Raw genomic sequence first — 20,241 nt, forward strand, 5'->3', positions numbered from 1 at the left:
GCATAGAGAAATTATGGTCATGAGAGTTCTATGGCATCTATATTTCTGTTATTTGAACTATAAATCCCAGATATAATCTCTTAGTATAGTTTCTACCATTTCCCTCATGGAACAGGTTTCATACTTCTTTTCATGGTGTAAGTCAACTGGAGTGGTGTACCACCAAACACTAAAATGGTTCTAGGTTCAATTAACCATATTATCTAATTTTTGATAACATGATTATTTGGTCTTTTTTATTTAAGCCAGTCAGTAGAGTGAAAAGGGGTCAGACTTAGCAGTTTGTTAAGGTAGCCATTGTGATAAATTATTTGGGGGAAGAAAGCAACTCCCATGGCTCCCACTATCTACCTCTGTCTAAATACCATCCAGTACTATGGCTCAGCCTAGTGCATGGCCCTGCATTTCCTTTCCCCTGACCCAACTTAATACGGACATTTAAGTTCTTGAATAAACAAAGAATAAGACCTGAAATTTTTTTAAATGACAAGAATTAATACAAAGTAACTTAAAATAAAAAAAATTCATATCTTCAGTATGGTGAATGTGAACTAAGAGGAGCTATAACTGTTGAACTTGTAAATGTTTTCATTAGTGATTTTTTTTAAAATAGCTTTCATGTTGATTGCTTGTTCTGATTTTTTAAAAGCGTTTCTTAATTTCGGTATAATTTTAAGAAGCACTATTAAGGAACAAACTACTTAGTTATCAGTATATTTATTTTTCAGTCCAACGTCATATCTGAACTAACTAAATGGAGACTAAATTTTATTGACTGGCACCGCATGGAAATGAAAAAAGAGAAAGAAAAACATGCAGCACATTTAAAACAACTATGCAACCAGATCAACAGCTTGAAGGAGCTGCAAAAAGCCTATGAAATCTCCATTGGGAGAAAAGATGAGGTGTTCTTTTTTATATTTCTTTTTAACTGAGATTCAGTAAATGTCTTGCTAGATAATAAATGTCAGGAAGTGCCCTAGTTGGTGTGGCTCGGTTGGAGCATAGTCGGGTGCACCAGAAGGTCATCAGTTTGATTCCCAGTCAGGGTACCTACCCAGGTTTCGGGTTTGATCCCCAGCCGGGGCAGGTGCAGAAGGCAACCAACAGATGTATCTCTCTCACATCTCTCTCTCCCTCACCCGCACTTTCCATCTCTCTTCCTTTCTCCCTCTCTGCCTCTTTCCTTTTCCTTCTCCCTCTCTCCTTTCTCCCTTCCTCCCTCAGAGGCCAAGAAGTGGGTTTTTTTTTGGTCATGCAAGATACAAAGGGAAGATCACTTCAGAAATTGGTAGAAAAATAGGTGCATAGATATACAATTTATCTTCCTATTAAACATGCCATGGTCATGCCATTTTATCTTTGAGATCAATTTCTATGTGCTTGGAGTTTTAAGAGTACATGCTAAATGTACATACTAACTTTTCCTTCCTAACTGCCCTTAAGAGCACTTTAGGGAACCAGCATTATCCAGTTTTTAAGCCGTCTTTTTAGGGGTTATTTTAAGTTTCTCACATTATATCTGTGATAAGTCTTTATTTGCTGAAGAAGTCTGTTTTTTTTATTGATAAACAGCACCTTTTATTTCACTTTCTGTTAGCCTGTTAAGAATTTGAAAGTAAGGTTCAGGTGTGTGCTAATTTTGTGCCTGCAGACAACACCTTGAACAAAGCAGGTGGGCAACAAATCTGTAGCTGCCCACAGAAGGATGGTGGCTTTCAGAGAGAAGGGACTCAGCAAACACCTCAACTGCTGGTCTGTAGATGCAGCCCTCACTGTTTTAATTAACTGGATAAAGAGTCCAGTGTTTTTTAAAAATATATACATTTCTTTTGGTATTGCAAGGTATGATATAAAATAGAACATTTTTCATAGTTTACTTTTTTAAATAGATATTAATATTAGTCATTTTCTCTATTATCCTCAAAACTCCATCTTAAGGCTTTTAATTTTAAAGTATCACACATAAGCAAGAGTTGTACATATATGTCCAATTTTTTAAAACAAAGAAAGTGGATAGCCACCACCATACAATTTCAGAAAGAGAATATTAATATCTTAGAATGTGTGCCCTTTTCCACTTTTAAAAATTATTTAAAGAAACCAGAATAAATATCTCTCAGTAAATGTGCCCAATTTACAAAATCTCTTTTTGTGGCCATTTTTAGATAGACGTTTCAGCTACTTGGTACTTTATAAGAGAGAGAGTATTGTCTTAGGATTTAAAAGCCTCCATAATTTTTTTTTAAAGAACAAGAATAAGCCCAGCCATTGTGACTCAGTGGTTGAGCATGGACCCATGGGGAGGTTATGGTTCAATTCCTAATCAGGGCACATGCCCGGGTTGTTAACTCGATCCCTAGTAGGAGTCCTGCAGGATGCAACTAGTCAATGATTCTCATCAATGATCTTTCTATCCCTCTCTCCCTTTCCCTTCCTCTCTCTGAAATCAATAAAAACATTTTAAAATATAATAATAAATAAATAAAAGAACAAGAATAATAACACTGAAGAAGCACATCAGATTATGACTATTTTCTTTTATGAGTTTGTTGAATTTAGAAAAAAATTATTAAACAGTTATTGAGCCCAGCCAGCCAGCATGTCTCAGCGTGACTCAGTGGTTGAGAGTTGACATATGAACCAGGAGGTCACGGTTCCATACTTGGGGTTGTTGGCTCAATCCCCAGCAGGGGGCATGTAGAAGTCAGCTGATCAATGATTCTCTCTCATCACTGATGTTTCTCTCTCTCTCTCTCTCTTTCTCTCTGAAATCAATAAAAATATTTTTTTAATAAAACGGTTATTGAGAAACTTATAATCCAAGGTACTAAAGGTATTTAGGAACTAGAAAGATATATAAAATCTGGCCTCTGCCCTCAATCCTAGTCAGTAAATACTTTTTGTATATGTAGCAAAACTTTCAATGTATGCTTGTTTTTCTTGAATTAAATGTCAATACCATATAGGGTAGGGCACAAGTAGGTTTATGTGAAACACAGTTTATTCTTGTATTAATTTTTAATTATTGTGTTATTTTCCACAGGAATAACTGTAAACCTACTTGTGTCCCACCCTGTATTAATTTTCATGTACATAAATTTATTTTGGTGATTACCAAGATTTACACATAATGAAATTTCTTTCCTCTTTCGTTCCCCTTCATATAGTGTATTCATGTGGAGAAGTTTTTTGGTCTTTTTAAAGATAATAATGAAGTTTAACTGGATGAATATAGTAGTGAGCCATTGATATTCTCTAGCACTTTTGGATATATGAGAAAAATCACTTTACTAGTAGCTGTTATTGTAACATCACAATAATTGGCCTAATTGCTGTCCACAGGTGATTTCCAGCTTGTCTCATGCTATAGGCAAGCAAAAGGAAAGGATAGAGTTGATGAGAACATTCTTCCACTGGCGAATTGGCCATGTCAAATCCAGACAGGATGTAAGTATAAAAACAAAAAGATGACTGGCAAATATTAGACTTCTGAATTCAGAATTGTTTAGGATCACATTTTAGAACTCTTGTTAAAGTCAAAGAAGGATTTATTATCTAATAAGTCAAAATGAATTTAATGTTGCTCTGTTTTCAAGGAATTTGATTTTGGTATAGTTTGGGGAAAAATACCTCATATTTTATAGATCTATTGATATATCATTTCCTTTGTCACAATAGGTTAGTAGGGATTGTACCTAAATTACAAATGCCTTGGTAATGGAACCCCTTTAACAAATTTGACTCAAATATGATTATGTGGAGAAAGAATTTACAGTCTTTAACATATCATATGCTTCCCATTTTGTTTCTCCTTCTAAAATGCCTGAATACATTCTCCTCAAAAAGAGGCAACACTACAGTTATCTAATAAAAGGGTAATATGCAAATTAACCACTCCATCACAAAGATGGCGGTGCCCATAGCCACAAGGTGGCGGCACCCAGTCCTCTCAGCCCCGCCGGAGTCCCCCAGTCCCGAGGGGGCAGCCGCTGAGAACAGGCAGCGTGAGCGGCCTGGCGGAATGCTTGCTTCGTCGCCTCAGCAACAAGGCAAGCATTCTGCGCCCGGCCACAGATGGGCCTCTGGCCAGGCTGGGGCACGGATGGGCCTCTGGGCAGCGGGCGTGGAGCAGCCAGGCCCTGCAGAGAGCTACTGGCGCACAGATTCCTACTAGTACATTATAAAATTGTATAAATGTTTGTTGTGTGGACTTGCATTAGAGTGAGAATTAAAGCCATGTCTGTATAGCTTTTAAAAATTATCCTCAGTTTGTACATAATTTAAATTTGAACATTGTTCATTTTAATTAATAAGAGCTAACTCAATATATCAGTACAGGCAAACTGAGAGAGAATAATAACTTATTGTATCAGAAGTGGAAAAGTATGAATATGTATATATCCTACAAGAAGACAGAGTATAAAGACTCAGGAGTGTAGGAGGTGGAGATATGTGTGTGTGTGTGTGTGTGTGTGTGTGTGTGTGTGTGTATACTATATATACACACGTGTGTGTGTGTACTGTATATACACACATATATATATAGTTTTAATGTAATATTCATGTGAGCCATCGAGTGATCTCTGTCCATTAGTCCCAATAAATTAATATTAAATGTTAATATTTTTTAAACATTAATATTTAGTATTAATAACATCAATATTTAATATTCCACTATTAGGGAATAGGATTCTTCCTAATGCTTTCATTTTTTTAAATTAATCCCAATAGATAAATCTACATTGATCAGACTGAAAAGAGCTATTTAAAATGAGTATTTAGACCATATTTTGAAAGTTATTTATCAAGTGACATAATGAGAATATATTGTTTTTAGGTTAGCTGAAATAGTTGAGGCTGCCATCACTTTTTGAATAGCTTTTCAAATTTAAGAAGATTGAAAATTGGAACTACTTCTTCAAAAGAATTTAAATTCGTTGATAAAAAGAATAGCATATGTTACTGTTTGAATCAGTTTGGCACTATATATGATGTAAAGTATGTAAATTAAATTAATCTTGCTTATGGTGGTGTCCACCAAGCCAAAGGGAAAACAGTGCCATTTGAAGCTACAGTTACCTTTTTGTCTTCCAACCACTCTGTTGTCCTAGTCCTGGTTTCTGCTAAAAGGTCATGCAGCTTCAGAACTAAGATGGCAAGTGGCAAATTACTCATTTTCTTTCATTTGTTTTTTGTTGTTGTTTTTCCCCTAACATGATTAGTTACATAAAACAACGATGTGTAATGGATAAGAAAGAGCTTAGGCTCTGGAATGAGGCAAGAATGGCTTTTCCCTGTCTCCTTGGGCAGGTTACTTAACCTCTATAACCCTGTTCTCTATGCAGATAAGAATTACACAGGATTAAATGATAATGTATGTACACTGCTCACCACTGTGTTATGTTTCTTTTTATTACTGCCAGTATATTTACCAGTGCACTGTGTTTTAAGGTTATAATACTTTCATTTAGGCTTATGAAGGGAAACTCGCTGACCAGTACTTCCAGAGAACTTTACTGAAGAAAGTGTGGATAGGCTGGCATTCCACGGTGCAAAAGAAGTGGAAGGACGTGGTGGAGCGAGCTTGTCAAGCAAGAGCCGAAGAAGTTTGTGTCCAAATTTCCAATGATTATGAAAACAAAGTTGCTGTGGTAAAACTTCTATTTTTTTTATTTATTTTTACTTTCTTTTAATAGAAATAAACAAGATGGGTAGTATCACTCACTGTTACTTTACTATAGTTAGGCAGAGTGACCCATTTCTAATTCCATTTAATGCAGTGTATCTTCAAATGAGACTATGTGACTATTTGGGAAAGAACAATAATGAGTCAGATTTACAGACTTATTTATTCTTTAAAAGTTTTAACTCTGGCCTCCAAACTCATGTTGGAACTCTCGTGTGTACAAGTGTCTTGACAATTTAAATCACTCATAGATCCTTATGTCTCTAAGAAAGCATGCTTTCTTATACTTCTTTTGGCTTTTATTTAGCCAAAAATAGAGACCAAAACCAAAAATGTTTATCCTCTTGTTAATTTAAATAAACTTTATTCATATAAAGTTGGATACAAATTGGAATTATTTTCCCATTGACTTCTAATAATAAAATTAACATTGTTTCCACAGGAAAACATTTGAGACTCAAAATGAAATAAAAACTATATTGAAGAATGCAGTAGACCTCTTGAAATAAAATACTAAAAGGAAAAAATATTTCATCATTATAGTACAAAGTTCTTAATGTTAAAAATCAGTATCATAATACAGACAATTTTCTGCAATTGAAAATGACATGCAAAAAATGGAGTCCCTTTAGATTTGGTCTGTGGGAAAACGTGTTGCAACTAATATCACTTTGCACTTTAAATTCTATAGTATCATTTAGTTTTTAAAAATGTTAATATTGCAGGCACTTAGTTAATTTTTTTTCTAAAGGGGTGAGGGCTGTCTGTGGCTCTTAATGTATTTTGTTTAATATTCTATATTCTACATAAAAGATTTATGGTAAGAAATGATGTATCTTTTTGTATAATTAAAACACATCAGCAACCTTCAGTGGGACTGGTATACAATTCCCCTTGTTTGAACCTTGAATTTATGGTTAGAAATGGAAATGGTTTGTTGAAAGACACTAAAAGTAAGATGCACCGTTTAAAATAAGTGAGACACATAGCAGAAGAGGCATGTGACAAAGTGTTTTTAGTACCTGTATTTCACCTAAAAATACTTCACGGTGTAAGTCTACTTTTTAGCAATAAATAATATCCTTCCTTGTATTATAACCCTTTTTAAAAAAATTTGCCTTATTTTAGTTATCTGGAGCTTTGGAAAATGCAAAAGCTGAGATCCAAAGAATGCAACATGAAAAAGAGCACTTTGAAGATTCCATGAAGAAAGCTTTCATGAGGGGTGTGTGTGCATTAAATCTTGAAGCCATGACAATGTTTCAAAACAGAAATGATACAGGTTAGTGTTTTACTTAAGAGTCTCTGCCTACTTTCAAAAAGAATTTGAGATTTCAGTGATTAGTGTGATCTACAGTACTAATTTTCTGCAATAGATATGTCTCATCCAGGCACACTATACACACACACACACACACACACACACACACACACACACACACACACTAGTGGCCTGGTGCACGAAATTCGTGCACGGGGGGTGGGGGGTGTTCCTCAGCTCAGTCTGCACCCTCTCCAATCTGGGACCCCTTGAAGGATATTCTACTGCCGGTTTACAGGGATCAGCCCTAAACCGGCAGTCGGACATCCCTCTCACAATCCAGGACTGCTGGCTCCAGCTGCTCGCCTGCCTGCCTGCCTGCCTGATTGCCCTTAATCACTCTGCCTGCCGGCCTGCTCGCCCCCAACTGCCCCCCCTGCTGGCCTGCTTACCCCCAACAGCCCCTGCCGTCCCATCCTGGCCTGATCACCACCCAGCGACCCAAGCTCCCAGCCCCTCCTTTTTTTCTTTTTCTTTTTTTTTTTTTTTTTCAGCGCCTCCTTGAGCAGAGGCCAGGGCCGACTGGAAGCAAGTATCTAGGATTTATTTATCTTCTATAATTAAAACTTTGTAGCCTTGAGCGGAGGCCAGGGCCTGCCAGGGCGGGGGGAAGCTTGGCTTCCTCCATTGCCAGGGGCAATGCAAGCCTCCTGCTCAGCTCCAGCTCCGTGGCCGCTGCCATTTTTGTTGGGATTTATTTATCTTCTATAATTGAAACTTTGTAGCCTTGAGCGGAGGCCAGGGCCAGCCAGAGCGGGTGGGAAGCTTGGCTTCCTCCATTGCTGGGCAACCCAAGCCTCCTGCTTGCTCCAGCTCCATGGCTGGCTGCCATCTTGGTTGGGTTAATTTGCATACTCACTCTTGATTGGCTGGTGGGTGTGGCTTACATGTTTCTCTTTTATTTGTGTGTGTGTGTGTGTGTGTATATATATATATATATATATTTACTAATTTAAGAGAGGAAGGGAGAGGGAGAGAAACATCAATGATGAGAGAGAAACATTGATTGGCTGCCTCCTGCACACCCCCTACTGGGGATCAAGCCCACAACCCAGGCATGTGCCATTGACCGAAATTGAAACTGGGACCCTTCAGCCTGCAGGAGGATGCTCTATCCACTGAGCCAAACCAGCTGGGGCCAGGCACTGTATTTTTAACTTCATAGTGTCATATCTAGTTTTAAATCCATCATGAAAATTCACTTACTCAGGGTTACTTATGGTATCGTAGATCTGAGCAAGTAAACTGTCGACTCTTAAGTACATAGGCTCAGAGTTACAACAATGCTTTGAATGTATAATGCCTTTAAGTGCAAAACTAAGTAGCCAATTTCCTTGGACTATTTTGTTTATTAAATATTTCTTATCTAGTCATGGTTTCTCATTTTTAAAAATTTCTTGTTTTCCAGTTTAAGAGAAACCACAATTAAAACTAATTTTCAAAAGTTGTAAATATAGGTCTGTCAATAGAAATAAAAAATTAAAAAATTATTTCAAGAAAAGTCCATGTATTGGCTCGGATCTGAGTTGTTTGTGTCAGTTTCATGAAGATGGCTTGGAAGAGCACATGACAAGAGTCCTTTGCCACCAATTTGCAATGAGGCCTAATTCCTTATTGGGTTTTGGTTTTCTTCTCTGAACAAACAAGATAATATAAATCTTCTTTACCTTATTTAGCTTAATAGAGAAATTCTTGTGAAATACACTTGAAAACACTTTAAAAAAAAGACTATAGTAAGTATAGCATGACTATCAACTTACATGCTAAAGTATTTTTTCTTTTACAGTGGCTTTTTAAAAATATGTATTTTTATTATTTCAGAGAGGAAGGGAGAGGGAGAAAAGAGATAGAAACATCAATGATGAGAGAAAAATCATTGATCAGTTAATTATCTTCTGCACGCCCCTCACTGGGGATCAAGCCCATAACCCAGGCATATACCCTGACCTGGCATCAAACCGTGACCTCCTGGTTCATAGGTTGACACTCAACCACTGAGCCACAGCAGTTGGACATTACTGTAGTCTTAATTCACTCAAGTCAGCCTCCCATGTTTCATGTAAAACATGAACATTTTTGCAATAGTCCCTTATAGTAAATCCTATCTAAGACTCATGGTTAACTTACACACGAGACAGTTTCATTTTGTAACGTCATTTACATGATTTCATTCCAGTGAATAACTTCTCTGTGCTTCATTTTAAAACATCAACAAACTTTTATTATATAAACTGTGCATGTTGTGGGTGACAGTGAATTAAAGCAAATTGTTTTCTCTCTGGAACAGTTGGGGTGTATGGCCCATATATAGGTTAGAAACATAGAATTATAGATTATCAAGGCTAAATAGTTTATCTTGCTGATACCCCAAAGTGTGTTTGACTTCTCTAATAAATGGCCTTTTATTTTTATTTTTTTTTAATATATTTTATTGATATTTCACAGAGAGGAAGGGAGAGGGATAGAGAGCCAGAAACATCAATGAGAGAGAAACATCGATCAGCTGCCTCCTGCACACCTCCCACTGAGGATGTGCCTGCAACCAAGGTACATGCCCTTGACCGGAATCGAACCCGGGACCCTTCAGTCCGCAGGCCGACGCTCTATCCACTGAGCCAAACCGGTTTCGGCTAATAAATGGCCTTTTAGTTATCAATGCTGAAAACAAACTTACCACTTCCAATAATAGACTAGTCTGCTTTCAGTTAAAATTATTAGCAAGTTATATGTATTAAATTGATTAATTGCCTACTCAGAAGAGATATTAGGTTCCACAAGTAAGGTGACAAATTATTATTAGAACTTCTTGCATTTAATTACAAGAAATCCATTTTTCATAACATACTTATGAACACGAATTGACTTAGGACAGGGTGTTTTGCCACCTTTATAAATTGACCATCTTAAATTTTAAATTCAAATACAGCTCCTACATGCAAACATCCATAACAGGATTTGAAGAAAATGTATTCTGATAATTACTCAACATGATTTGTTTTGCTCCTGTTGCTTTCACATCCACCGTCTTCTGCAGCTAAGTTTTTTAGTTGCCTTGTGCTATCTATACTAATAATAGAGGAATATGCAAATTGGCCAGGATGCCGTCACATAACAACCAATCAGGACGGGGGTGGGGCCATGGCCGAGAGCTCTCAGCATGCCTGCACCAGGGGTCCAAAGGGTGCGGAGAGGAAGGGAGAGCAGATAGGCAGTTACGGCAATCAGACCAGGAGGGGAGAGCAGATAGGCAGGAGGGGAGAGCAGTTAGGGGGATCAGGCCAGAGACGAGAGTAGTTAGGGGGATCAGGCTGGCAGGGGAGAGCAGATAGGCAGTTAGGGGAATCAGGTCAGGAGGGGAGAGCAGGCAGGGGGATCAGACCAGGAGGGGAGAGCAGTTAGGGGGATCAGGCAGTCAGGCAGGTGAGTGGTTAGGAGCCAGTGGTTCCGGATTGCAAGAGGGATCCCGGATTGGAGAGGGTGCAGGCCGGGCTGAGGGGACCCCCCCCCCATGCATGAATTTCGTGCACCGGGCCTCTAGTGTTTGTCATAATGAGGGATAAAGATAACAGGAATAATAAGACACACAGTAAGCAGTAGGGCTGGGGAAGCTACCAAAGGCAAAGTTCACTGTGATCTAATGCTGGATTTGCTCTGTGATATTTAGGTTTTGTGGCATTTCAATAACAGCTATTAGGTCTCACAAGAAAAAAAATCACATCTGGCCCCATTTCTTCCCTTAAACAATTGCTTTCTATAATGTAGTTTTTAATAATGCAATGTTCCTAATGTATCTGTCTTGTTAGAAAAAAACTAGTATTTGATTTTTTTTATTTGTCCTGATTTTCTGCTGTCATCTGCAGTGTATCTCATGTTGTGCAATATCCTAAATCTTATAGATCGTAAGTTAGAAGTTTCTATGAAGAAGGCAAAGTGTGCCTGGCCAGAGTGGCTCAGTGGTTGAGCATCGACCCATGCACCAGGAGGTCACGGTTCAATACCCGGTCGGGCAGGGCACATGCCCAGGTTGTGGGCTGGATCCCCAGTGGGGGGCATGCAGGAGGCAGCCAATCAATTATTTTCTTTCATTGTTGATGTTTCTATCTCCCTCTTCCTTTCTGAAATCAATCCTATATAATAAAGAGTTAATATGCCAATTAGAATGGACAGCGGAACGACCTTCTGGAATGACCTTCTAAGATGACTTTCCGGGATGACCAGTGGGTGGAGGGGGTGGCAGGGCTGCTGCAAAGGCTGAGCCCCTTGCATGAATTTTGTGCATCGGGCCTCTAGTAAAAATATATATTTTAAAAAAGAGAGAAGGCAAAGTGTGACAATAAAAATAGCCTTTAAAATGATACCTGCCAATTTTCAAAGCAATTTTAGGAAGAGTAGAAAAATACTTCATAATTGAAAAAATTTATCCCAGTTAAAGCAAGAACAATTATTAAAACTTACAAACAGGAACTGCATACTCCCCCCAGGTTAAGGAGAATGGGTCATCTGTCTCTCTTCCACTGAGTCCCTTGGCCAGACCTGACCTGTGTCCTGGTCCCACATCTGATATGAAGTCTGCCACCCACCTAAAAACAGATAGTCAGAATCACTTTCTATCAAAAGCATGTTAAAACTCAGTGTGTGTATGTGTTGATTTCAAAGCAAAATATATTGAATTAGCCTCTTTCATCAAATGATTTCAAAGGACTCGTGCATTATAGGCCTCATTAAACTTCATTAATCAAAGTTTATATTTTTATATAAATTAAGTATAATAAAAGAGATTACACAAAAGCCCATATTTCTAGATGGAAAAAGGACAACATAGAAAACTATTTAAACACTAGAGGCCCGGTGAATGAAATTCGTGCACAGGGGTGTGTGTCCCTCAGCCCAGCCTGCACCCTCACCAGTTTGGGATCCCTGTCACAATCCAGGACTGCTGGCTCCCAACTGCTCGCCTGCCTGCCTTCCTGATTGCCCCTAACCACTTCTGCCTGATAGCCTGATCACCCCCTAACCACTCCCCTGCCAGCCTGATTGATGCCTAACTGCTCCCCTGCCAGCCTGTTTTTCCCTAGCTGCCCTCCCCTGTAGCCCTGGTCATCCCTAAATGCCCTCCCCTGCAGTCCTGGTCCCCCCCAACTGCCCTCCCCTACAGGCCTGGTCATCCCTAACTGCCCTCCCCTGCAGGCCTGGTCACCCCTAACTGCCCTCCCCTGCAGGCCTTGTCCCCCGTAACTGCTCTCCCCTGCAGGCCTGGGTCCCCCTGAACTGCCCTCCCCTGCAGGCCTGGTCACCCCTAACTGCCCTCCCCTGCAGGCCTGGTCCCCCCCAACTGCTCTCCCCTGCAGGCCTGGGTCCCTCTCAACTGCCTTTCCCTGCAGGCCTGGTCGCCCCTAACTTCCCTCCTCTGCCAGCTTGATCACCCCTAACTGCCCTCCCCTGCAGGCTTGATCGCCCCCAACTGCCCTCCCTTGCAGGCCTGGTCCCTCCCAACTGCCCTCCCCTGCTGGCCTGATTGCCCACAACTGCCCTCCCTTGCAGGCCTGGTTCCTCCCAACTGCCCTCCCCTGCTGGCCATCTTGTGGTGGCCATCTTGTGTCCACATGGGGGCAGGATCTTTGACCACATGGAGGCAGCCATCTTGTATGTTGGAGTGATGGTCAATCTGCATGTTACTCTTTTATTAGATAGGATAGAGGCCTGGTGCACGGGTGGGAGCCAGCTGATTTGCCCTGAAGGGTGTCTTGGATCAAGGTGGAGGTTCCCTTGGGGTGTCGGGCAGCCTGGGCGAGGAGCCTGTGGTGGTTTGCAGGCCGGCCACGCCCCCTGACAACCCAAGTGGAGGCCCTGGTATCTGAGGTTTATTTATCTTCTATAATTGAAACTTTGTAGCCTGGAGCAGAGCCAAGCCTTCTGCTTGCTCCATGGCAGTAGCCATTTCTGTTGGAATTTATGTATCTTTTATAATTAAAACTTTGTAGCCTTAAGCGGAGGCCTGGGCTGGCCAGGGTGTGTGGAAAGCTTGGCTTCCTCCATCACCAGGGGCAACCCTAACCTCCTGCTCTTTCCAGCTCCGTGGCTGCCGCCATTTCTGTTTGGGTTTATGTATCTTCTATCATTGAAACTTTGTAGCCTTGAGTGGAGGCCTAAGCCAGCAAGGGCAGGCGGAAAGCTTGGCTTCCTCCATTGCCGGGGAAACCCAAGCCTCCCTCCTGCTCTCTGTGGCCGTAGCCATCTTGTTTGGGTTTATTTGCATATATGCTCCTGATTGGCTGGTGGGCATGGCTTGTGGTCGTGGCTTGTGGGTGTAGTGGAGTGATGGTTAATTTGCATATTACTCTTTTATTAGATAGGATAGGGTTACATACTCCATTCAGATATTCTGAAAACCCTCACCCTTGTCTTTGGTATCACAAAAATATGGTTTTAAGTAGAAATTTTAACCAAATTCTAATATTGGGATGGAAAAATCTAAAATAGGACCCTTAGTTGCCCTACCCAGTTAGGCTCAGTGAATAGAGTGTTGCCTGCAGATAAAAAGGTCCCACATTCGATTCCAGTCAAAGACACATACCTTCGTTGTTGGCTCCTCCCGGCCTGGGCCCTGGTTGGGGCTCATGCAGGAGGTAACCAATCAGTGTGTTTTTCTCACATTGATGTTTATGTCTTTCCCTCTCTCTTCCACTCCCTAAAAAAAAGAAAAGAAAAAGAAAAAGAAATCAATGGAAAAATATCCTTGGGTGAGGATTAATAAAATAGTACCCTTAGTCCTAGCTTCTCTAGAAAATGAGGTTATTCACTCCTTTGATCTAAGGTTAAGGTTCAGTTTTAACAGAAAGTTACTATACGCGTGTCACTAAAATCAGTTAAGTGTGCAAATATGCTCTTAATTCATGACTCAAATAATCTACCTGCAAGAGCTCATTTCTTTTACAGTGTCAAGATTAACTTATTGATTTATTATTATTTGCTGAAAAATCAAAATACACTATTTTTGTTAGGATAGGAGCAGTGGAAGGAAATGAGACTGTATGTTGTATCACAAAATTATTCTAAAGATCTAAATATCAGGACATTTATCAGAATAGTTGCATAAATTAACACAAAAGGACAGAAATCCTCAGTGTAACATTATTGAAATGGTTGTGAGGTCCCACCTGAATACAGAATTTATTTTTTTCTTTTAAGTAACAGCAAATCATTCATTCGCTTTCACACGTTGAAGGAAGTGATCTGAAGTCTTCAGTGGTTAATGCTGACATTAATCAGTTAACAGTGACAAACTATTAACTGAACATGTATACAATACATGACAAATTTCTACATTTCTGTTAAGACCAAATTGTAGCTATTACGTATTAAAACTGTTGGGAGATAAAAGTAATCTTGGAAGAATGTAAATGGAATTAACTTGTCATTTTTATGGCTAGACTTCATAAATAGTAGGAAGGAAGAGTATGGTCCTGCTCATCTGGATCCTTCGGCTCCGATACCCTCAGCAGCTGCCCCAGCACCATCCTCAGCAGCAGCAGCCATGGGAGTGGCCAGCACTGCTGCCTTTCCGTCTGCCACGACCATCACCTCTGCGGGGACTGCTTCCGCCTCCTCTGTTTCTGCTCCTCTTGGTGTGGGGTCCACAGCTCCCACTGCGTCAGAAGAAACGGTCAGTGCAGTGCACGCAGGTGCCAGTGTTAGGAAAGGGTTCCCAACTTGTGGGTATATTGGATATTCTGAACCTTTTGCTCATGGATAAAAAAGCTTCTAGAGTTTTAGGCCAAGTCACAGAAAATATTTAATACACAAAGTAGCTAAAACATTAATTTGTAAGTTCTATAGAAAGTTCTACAGTAGTGATAATTGAACAAAAATAAAGAACTTTTTCATTTTACATTTTTCAAAAACTATTCAGGAAAAATAGATTTTAGAGTTTAGAGTTGATTTGGGTTTTTTTTGTTTTTAATTTTGAAGAAAACTCGTGGGTATATTCAAGGACTTAGTAGGTTAATGACTCTTTTATATATTTTCTGTTCAACTACAGCCTTCCCTTTTCCTGGATAGACATTATCATTAACACTACTACTCTGTAGTAACTCCATCTTGATTTGATTAGATATTTTTTTTTTGCTGTTTTATTTTTTTAAAATAAATCTTTATTCAGATTATTACAATTGTTTCTCCTTTTTCCCCCCATAGATCCCCTCCACCCGGTTCCCACCCCACCTTCTGCCCTTACCTCCCCCTCACTGTCCTCATCCATGGGTGTATGATTTTTGTCCAGTCTCTTCCTGAACCCCGCCTTACCCCTTTACCCCTGAGAATTATCAGTCCACTCCCTTTCTATGCCCCTGATTCTATTATATTCACCAGATTATTCTGTTCCTCAGGTTTTTAATTCACTTGATGTTTAGGTTCACTTGTTGATAGATATGTATTTGTTCATAATTTTGATCTTTACTTTTTTCTTCTTCCTCTTCTTTAAGAATACCTTTCAGCATTTCATATAATACTGGTTTGGTGGTGAGGAACTCCTTTAGCTTTTTCTTATCTGTGAAGCTCTTTATCTGCCCTTCAATTCTGAATGATAGCTTTGCTGGGTAGAGTAATCTTGGTTGTAGGTTCTTGCTATTCATCACTTTGAAAATTTCTTGCCACTCCCGTATGGCCTGCATAGTTTCTGTTGAGAAATCAGCTGACAGTCGTATGGATGCTCCCTTGTAGGTAACTAACTGTTTTTCTCTTGCTGCTTTTAATATTCTCTCTTTGTCTTTTGCTCTTGGCATTTTAATTATGATGTGTCTTGGCGTGGTCCTCTTTGAATTCCTTTTGTTTGGGGTTCTGTGCGCTTCCTGGACTTGTAAGTCTATTTCTTTCACCAGGTGGGGGAAGTTTTCAGTCATTATTTCTTCAAATAGGTTTTCAGTATCTTGCTCTCTCTTCTTCTGGCACCCCCATAATTCTGATGTTGGTACGCTTGAAGTTGTCCCAGAGTCTTCTTACATTATCTTCAACTTTTGGGATTTTTTTTTTGCTTTTTGCTTTTTCGGTTGAGTGTTTTTTGCTTCTTTGTATTTCAATTCTTTGACTTGATTCTTGTGTTCCTCTAGTCTGTTGTTGGGTCTCTGTATAATATTTTTTATTTCAGTCAGTGTATGTTTAATTTCTAGTTGGTCCTTTTTCATATCTTCGAGGGTCTCGTTATATTTATCGGCCTTTTCTAGGATATTCTTGAAAAGCCTTATAACTGTGGTTTTGAATTCTATATCCAGTCGTTTGTTTTCCTCCATTTCTTTAGTTTGTGATCTGATTCTTTGACGCCGCATTTTCACTGCTTCCCTGAGTTGGTAGGGTAAATTTGTGTGCTAGGTTTCCTATATGGCCCAGTGGGTCGGCCTCCCCAGTTAACCTGAGGTGGACACTCTTGGTGCACTCCTTTGTGGACTGTGTGTACAGCCTTGTTGTAGTTAAGTCTTGATAGTTGTTGGTATCACTGGGAGGAATTGACCTGCAGGCCACTTGGCTGTAAGGATCAGCTGTGTCTACGCTGGGAGAGGTTCGGTGCTGGAGACAGCCTTATAGGATTAGATTTGCCAAATTGCAATAGCCTCTGTGCTCAGCTTGGATGGGGTGGAGTCTCAGGGCGGAGCAGACAGTCTTGGCTTCCAGTCAGCCTTGCCCTTGAGCGCGTGCGCGCCTGCAGACCTCTGCCTTCCCCGGCTCCCGAGTCCCTGCCCAAGAGTCCAGATTCCCCCCACAAGAGCGTGGGTCCCCAGGGGCTCGCCTGGAACTGGGGTTCAGTGCAGTCAGAACTGGGGCTCAGTGCAGTCAGGAGCTTCTGACTCCCTTCCACTAGGGAAAGCCTGTGGCAACCTCCGCAGCCTTTGTGCGCACTGGCATGCGCGCGCCTGCAGACCTCTGCCTTCCCCGGCTCCCGAGTCTCTGCCCGAGAGTCCAGATTCCCCCCCGTAAGAGCGCGGGTCCCCAGGGGCTCGCCTGGAACTGGGTTCAGTGCAGTCAAAATTGGGGTTCAGTGCAGTCAGGAGCTTCGGACTCCCTTCTGCTAGGGAAAACCTGTGGCAACCTCCGCAGTCTTTGTGCACACTGGCACGCGCGCCTCCAGAACCCTGCCTGCCGGGGCTCCCCCGGGTCTCCCCCAGGTCTCCGAGTCTCCGGGTGCCTTTCTCTCTACCTGACAGTCCAGGCTCCCCCTGTATGAGCCTGGGTCCACGGGGTTTCGCCTGGGACTGGGGTTCAGTGCAGTCAGAACTGGGGTTCGGTGCAGTCGGGGGCTTCCTTCCCCCTTCCACCAGAGAAAGTCAGCCAGGCTCTCAGCCACCCTTCCTCTCTGCGCGCACAAAGACCCTTTGCCGTACCTCCAATTCTCTGTGAGCTTTTCTCTTTCCTTCTAGTTGTAGAATTTTCACTCAGCCAGCTTTCCTGTGGTTCTGGATGGTGTCCGTTCTGTCTTTTAGTTGTAGTTTTGAAATTGTTGTGCGAGGCAGCAGTTTAGGTGCTTACCTATGCTGCCATCTTGGTTTCTCTCTTGATTAGATTTTAATGTTTAATTCATAATTAGAATGAAGATAGGAACAGTTTTTCCTAGAGGCACCATTAGACAAGTGCTTAGAGGGGAAGAGCATTGTCTGGGGATGCTGTAATTGTGTGAGAATTGGCCGGAAGGGAAATTGATCATGCTATTAATGTGCTAAGGGTTAGAGCACATCATGGTTCTGACTCCTCCGCCTCCTGGTTTTAAACCTGTATTTTTCAGTGTCTCTCAAGAGAGAAAGGTATAGGGATACAAGTCAGGCTTATCAGACTCACCTCTGTAGGGCTTTTTTCCTTTTTTTTTTACACTCTACCCTTCCATCCTCTAGCTTGGCACAAAGGCGTGTGTAGTTCTGTAAAGGTCTCGATGGTTTTGATTTGCTTGTCTCCCTTCTCTTCCCCACCCTAACCACTTACCTGAGAGGAAAGATGATGGCAGAATAGGTTTTAGGTATGACAGTCCCCCTTGCAGGCCATCAGAAGATGCCATTGCACAGAGTCAACCAGACAATTGGTCATCTTCAGTATTCCAGCTGACTTAACTTCTACCTCTTAGGAACTATTAACTTTAGGGGAAAGTAATTTGAGATCTGCCATTTATCATATTTTCTCTTGTTTGAAATATGATTCTATACAGATGATTTCATTTAAATACAGTGTTTATTTAAATTTCTGGTTTCTCATTCATGTTGCATATTTAGATAATGCACACAAGAACTAGATTTTTTTAAATTCCCTTCTTAAAATATGACTATACCATTTATAATCTGCATTTATATATAAATCTGAAAATGTACAGGAAGAACTGAATGAATAAGTGTACTTACCACCCTTTTAGTTACTGATTTTTGAAAACAATTGGATCACCTGAGATAATTTTAAGACTCTGAAACTTGAAAAGACAGTATTTCATAGACAGCTCTTCTCCATTCCTCAAACTACATCCTCCTTTTCCGAAACAGATACACATTCAATTTTATTCACGGAAGGACAGCCTTTAGGGCTAGGGTGAGAGGAGAATCACAAGTAAACCAATCTAAGTGTAATACAAGTTTTGTCCTTCCTTATATAAGTACAATAGTCAGATTTACCTCAATATGTCTTTCTTGTTTTTAAAAAGAACCATAATAACAAAGTTGTTCGTATGGAAAATAATACAATCATTAGTAAATAATAATATAAGAATAAACTCTGTTTTCACATACTCCACACTGTAAACCTACTTAGGCCCCACCCTGTATATTAGATAACTTACGTAATGTGAAACCATCATTGTCAGGAACAGGAAAAGAAGACTTGTTTACAGGCCTGGTTATCTTTCTCTCCACTTTAATCACAGAAGCTTCCTGTGAACATTCAAAACTTTTTCCAGTCTTACTTAGTACTTCCAATAGCTAAAGGGAGGTGTGTGCAGAAAGTAAACTGTACAGATTTGGGAAAACAAATAACTGGAGAAAGGAGTATTACCATTCTAGTGAAATAATATCTTGTAAAATTCGATTGGGCAGGCAGGCAAGCTGTTAGGGGCGATCAGACAGGCAGGCGAGTGGTTAGGGGCAATCAGGTAGGCAGGCAAAGGGGTTAGGGGCGATCAGGCAGTCAGGCAGAGTGGTTAGGGGCAATCAGGTAGGCAGGCAGAGGGGTTAGGGGCGATCAGGTAGGCAGGCAAGTGAGTGGTTAGGAGCCAGCATTCCCGAATTGCTAGAGGGATGTCCGACTGCTGGTTTAGGCCCGATCCTGGAATCTGCGGGGTCGGGCCTAAACCGGCACTCAGACATCCCCCAAGGGGTCCCGGATTGCAAGAGGGTGCAGGCCAGGCTGAGGGACACACACACACACACACACCCCTCCCAAGCATGAATTTTGTGCACTGGGCCTCTAGTGTTAAAAAAAATGTCAGCATTTCATGGTTGGAAACATTTTTCAAAAAACATATTAGGCAAATTATACAAGCAAATATATTGCAGTTCATGAGGTTGGACAATAGATGGCACTTTACTTTTTCTAACTCCATTTAGAATAATTGAGGGATTTTAGTTGGATTTTTAAGCAATTTAGTAAAGTGTGTCTACTAGTTCTCTTTGTCTGAATGAAAATGAAAGGGTATCATTAGGCAGTTGGTGCTGCTTTCCCATTTTATAAATAAGGAACTTGAGGCTTAGAGAGAGTAACTTGCCTGAGGACACAGTAACAAAAGTAGATTATGTCAGTTCTCTTTCTCTTATTCCTTTTGTTTTTGCCCAGCTAATGTAATTAGTTGACAGTGGGGAAAAATGAGTACACATATGTATTACCCTTGATATAAATATAATTTTTATGGAGTTTTGTCCAGCAGTAAGCAACAAAATCTACAAAAGCTACCATTACTTTATGATCTGGTCATTGCATTTTTTTGCAATATATTCTGTAGAAATAACTCTCAAAAGAAAAGGAGTCCATTTCCACAAAAATTTGCTATGTATATTAAAATCTCTCAAAATTGTAGCAATTCTCTATTCATGGGAAAAAAGTATACTAACAAAGCAATAAGAAAAAAAGGCAGAACACAAAAGTATTTGTAATAATAATATTAATTATGCATAAGAATCAAAAGAGTTCATAAAACAGATGAATGGTTGCCAGGGGTTAGGAGTAATGGGATAAGGGGGATGGATATGACTAAAGGGTAGCATCAGGGGCATCTTTA

At 40.5% G+C, this 20,241-nt stretch overlaps 1 protein-coding gene across 11 annotated transcripts in view; it reads left to right on the plus strand.

Annotated features, from left to right (window-relative positions):
* Nucleotides 1-20,241, plus strand: part of POC5 (POC5 centriolar protein) — a 39,670-nt gene that overhangs the window by 12,828 nt on the left and 6,601 nt on the right. For all 11 annotated transcript variants that reach the window (XM_080678533.1, XM_080678541.1, XM_080678540.1 and 8 more), the window contains 5 exons: nt 729-905; nt 3,346-3,450; nt 5,475-5,654; nt 6,818-6,971; nt 14,441-14,673. In XM_080678533.1, coding sequence (XP_080534659.1) covers nt 729-905; nt 3,346-3,450; nt 5,475-5,654; nt 6,818-6,971; nt 14,441-14,673 — 849 coding nt within the window. The remainder of the gene's footprint in view (nt 1-728; nt 906-3,345; nt 3,451-5,474; nt 5,655-6,817; nt 6,972-14,440; nt 14,674-20,241) is intronic.

This window comes from Plecotus auritus (genome assembly GCF_963455305.1).
Source record: "Plecotus auritus genome assembly, chromosome: 7".
Lineage (NCBI taxonomy): Eukaryota > Metazoa > Chordata > Mammalia > Chiroptera > Vespertilionidae > Plecotus > Plecotus auritus.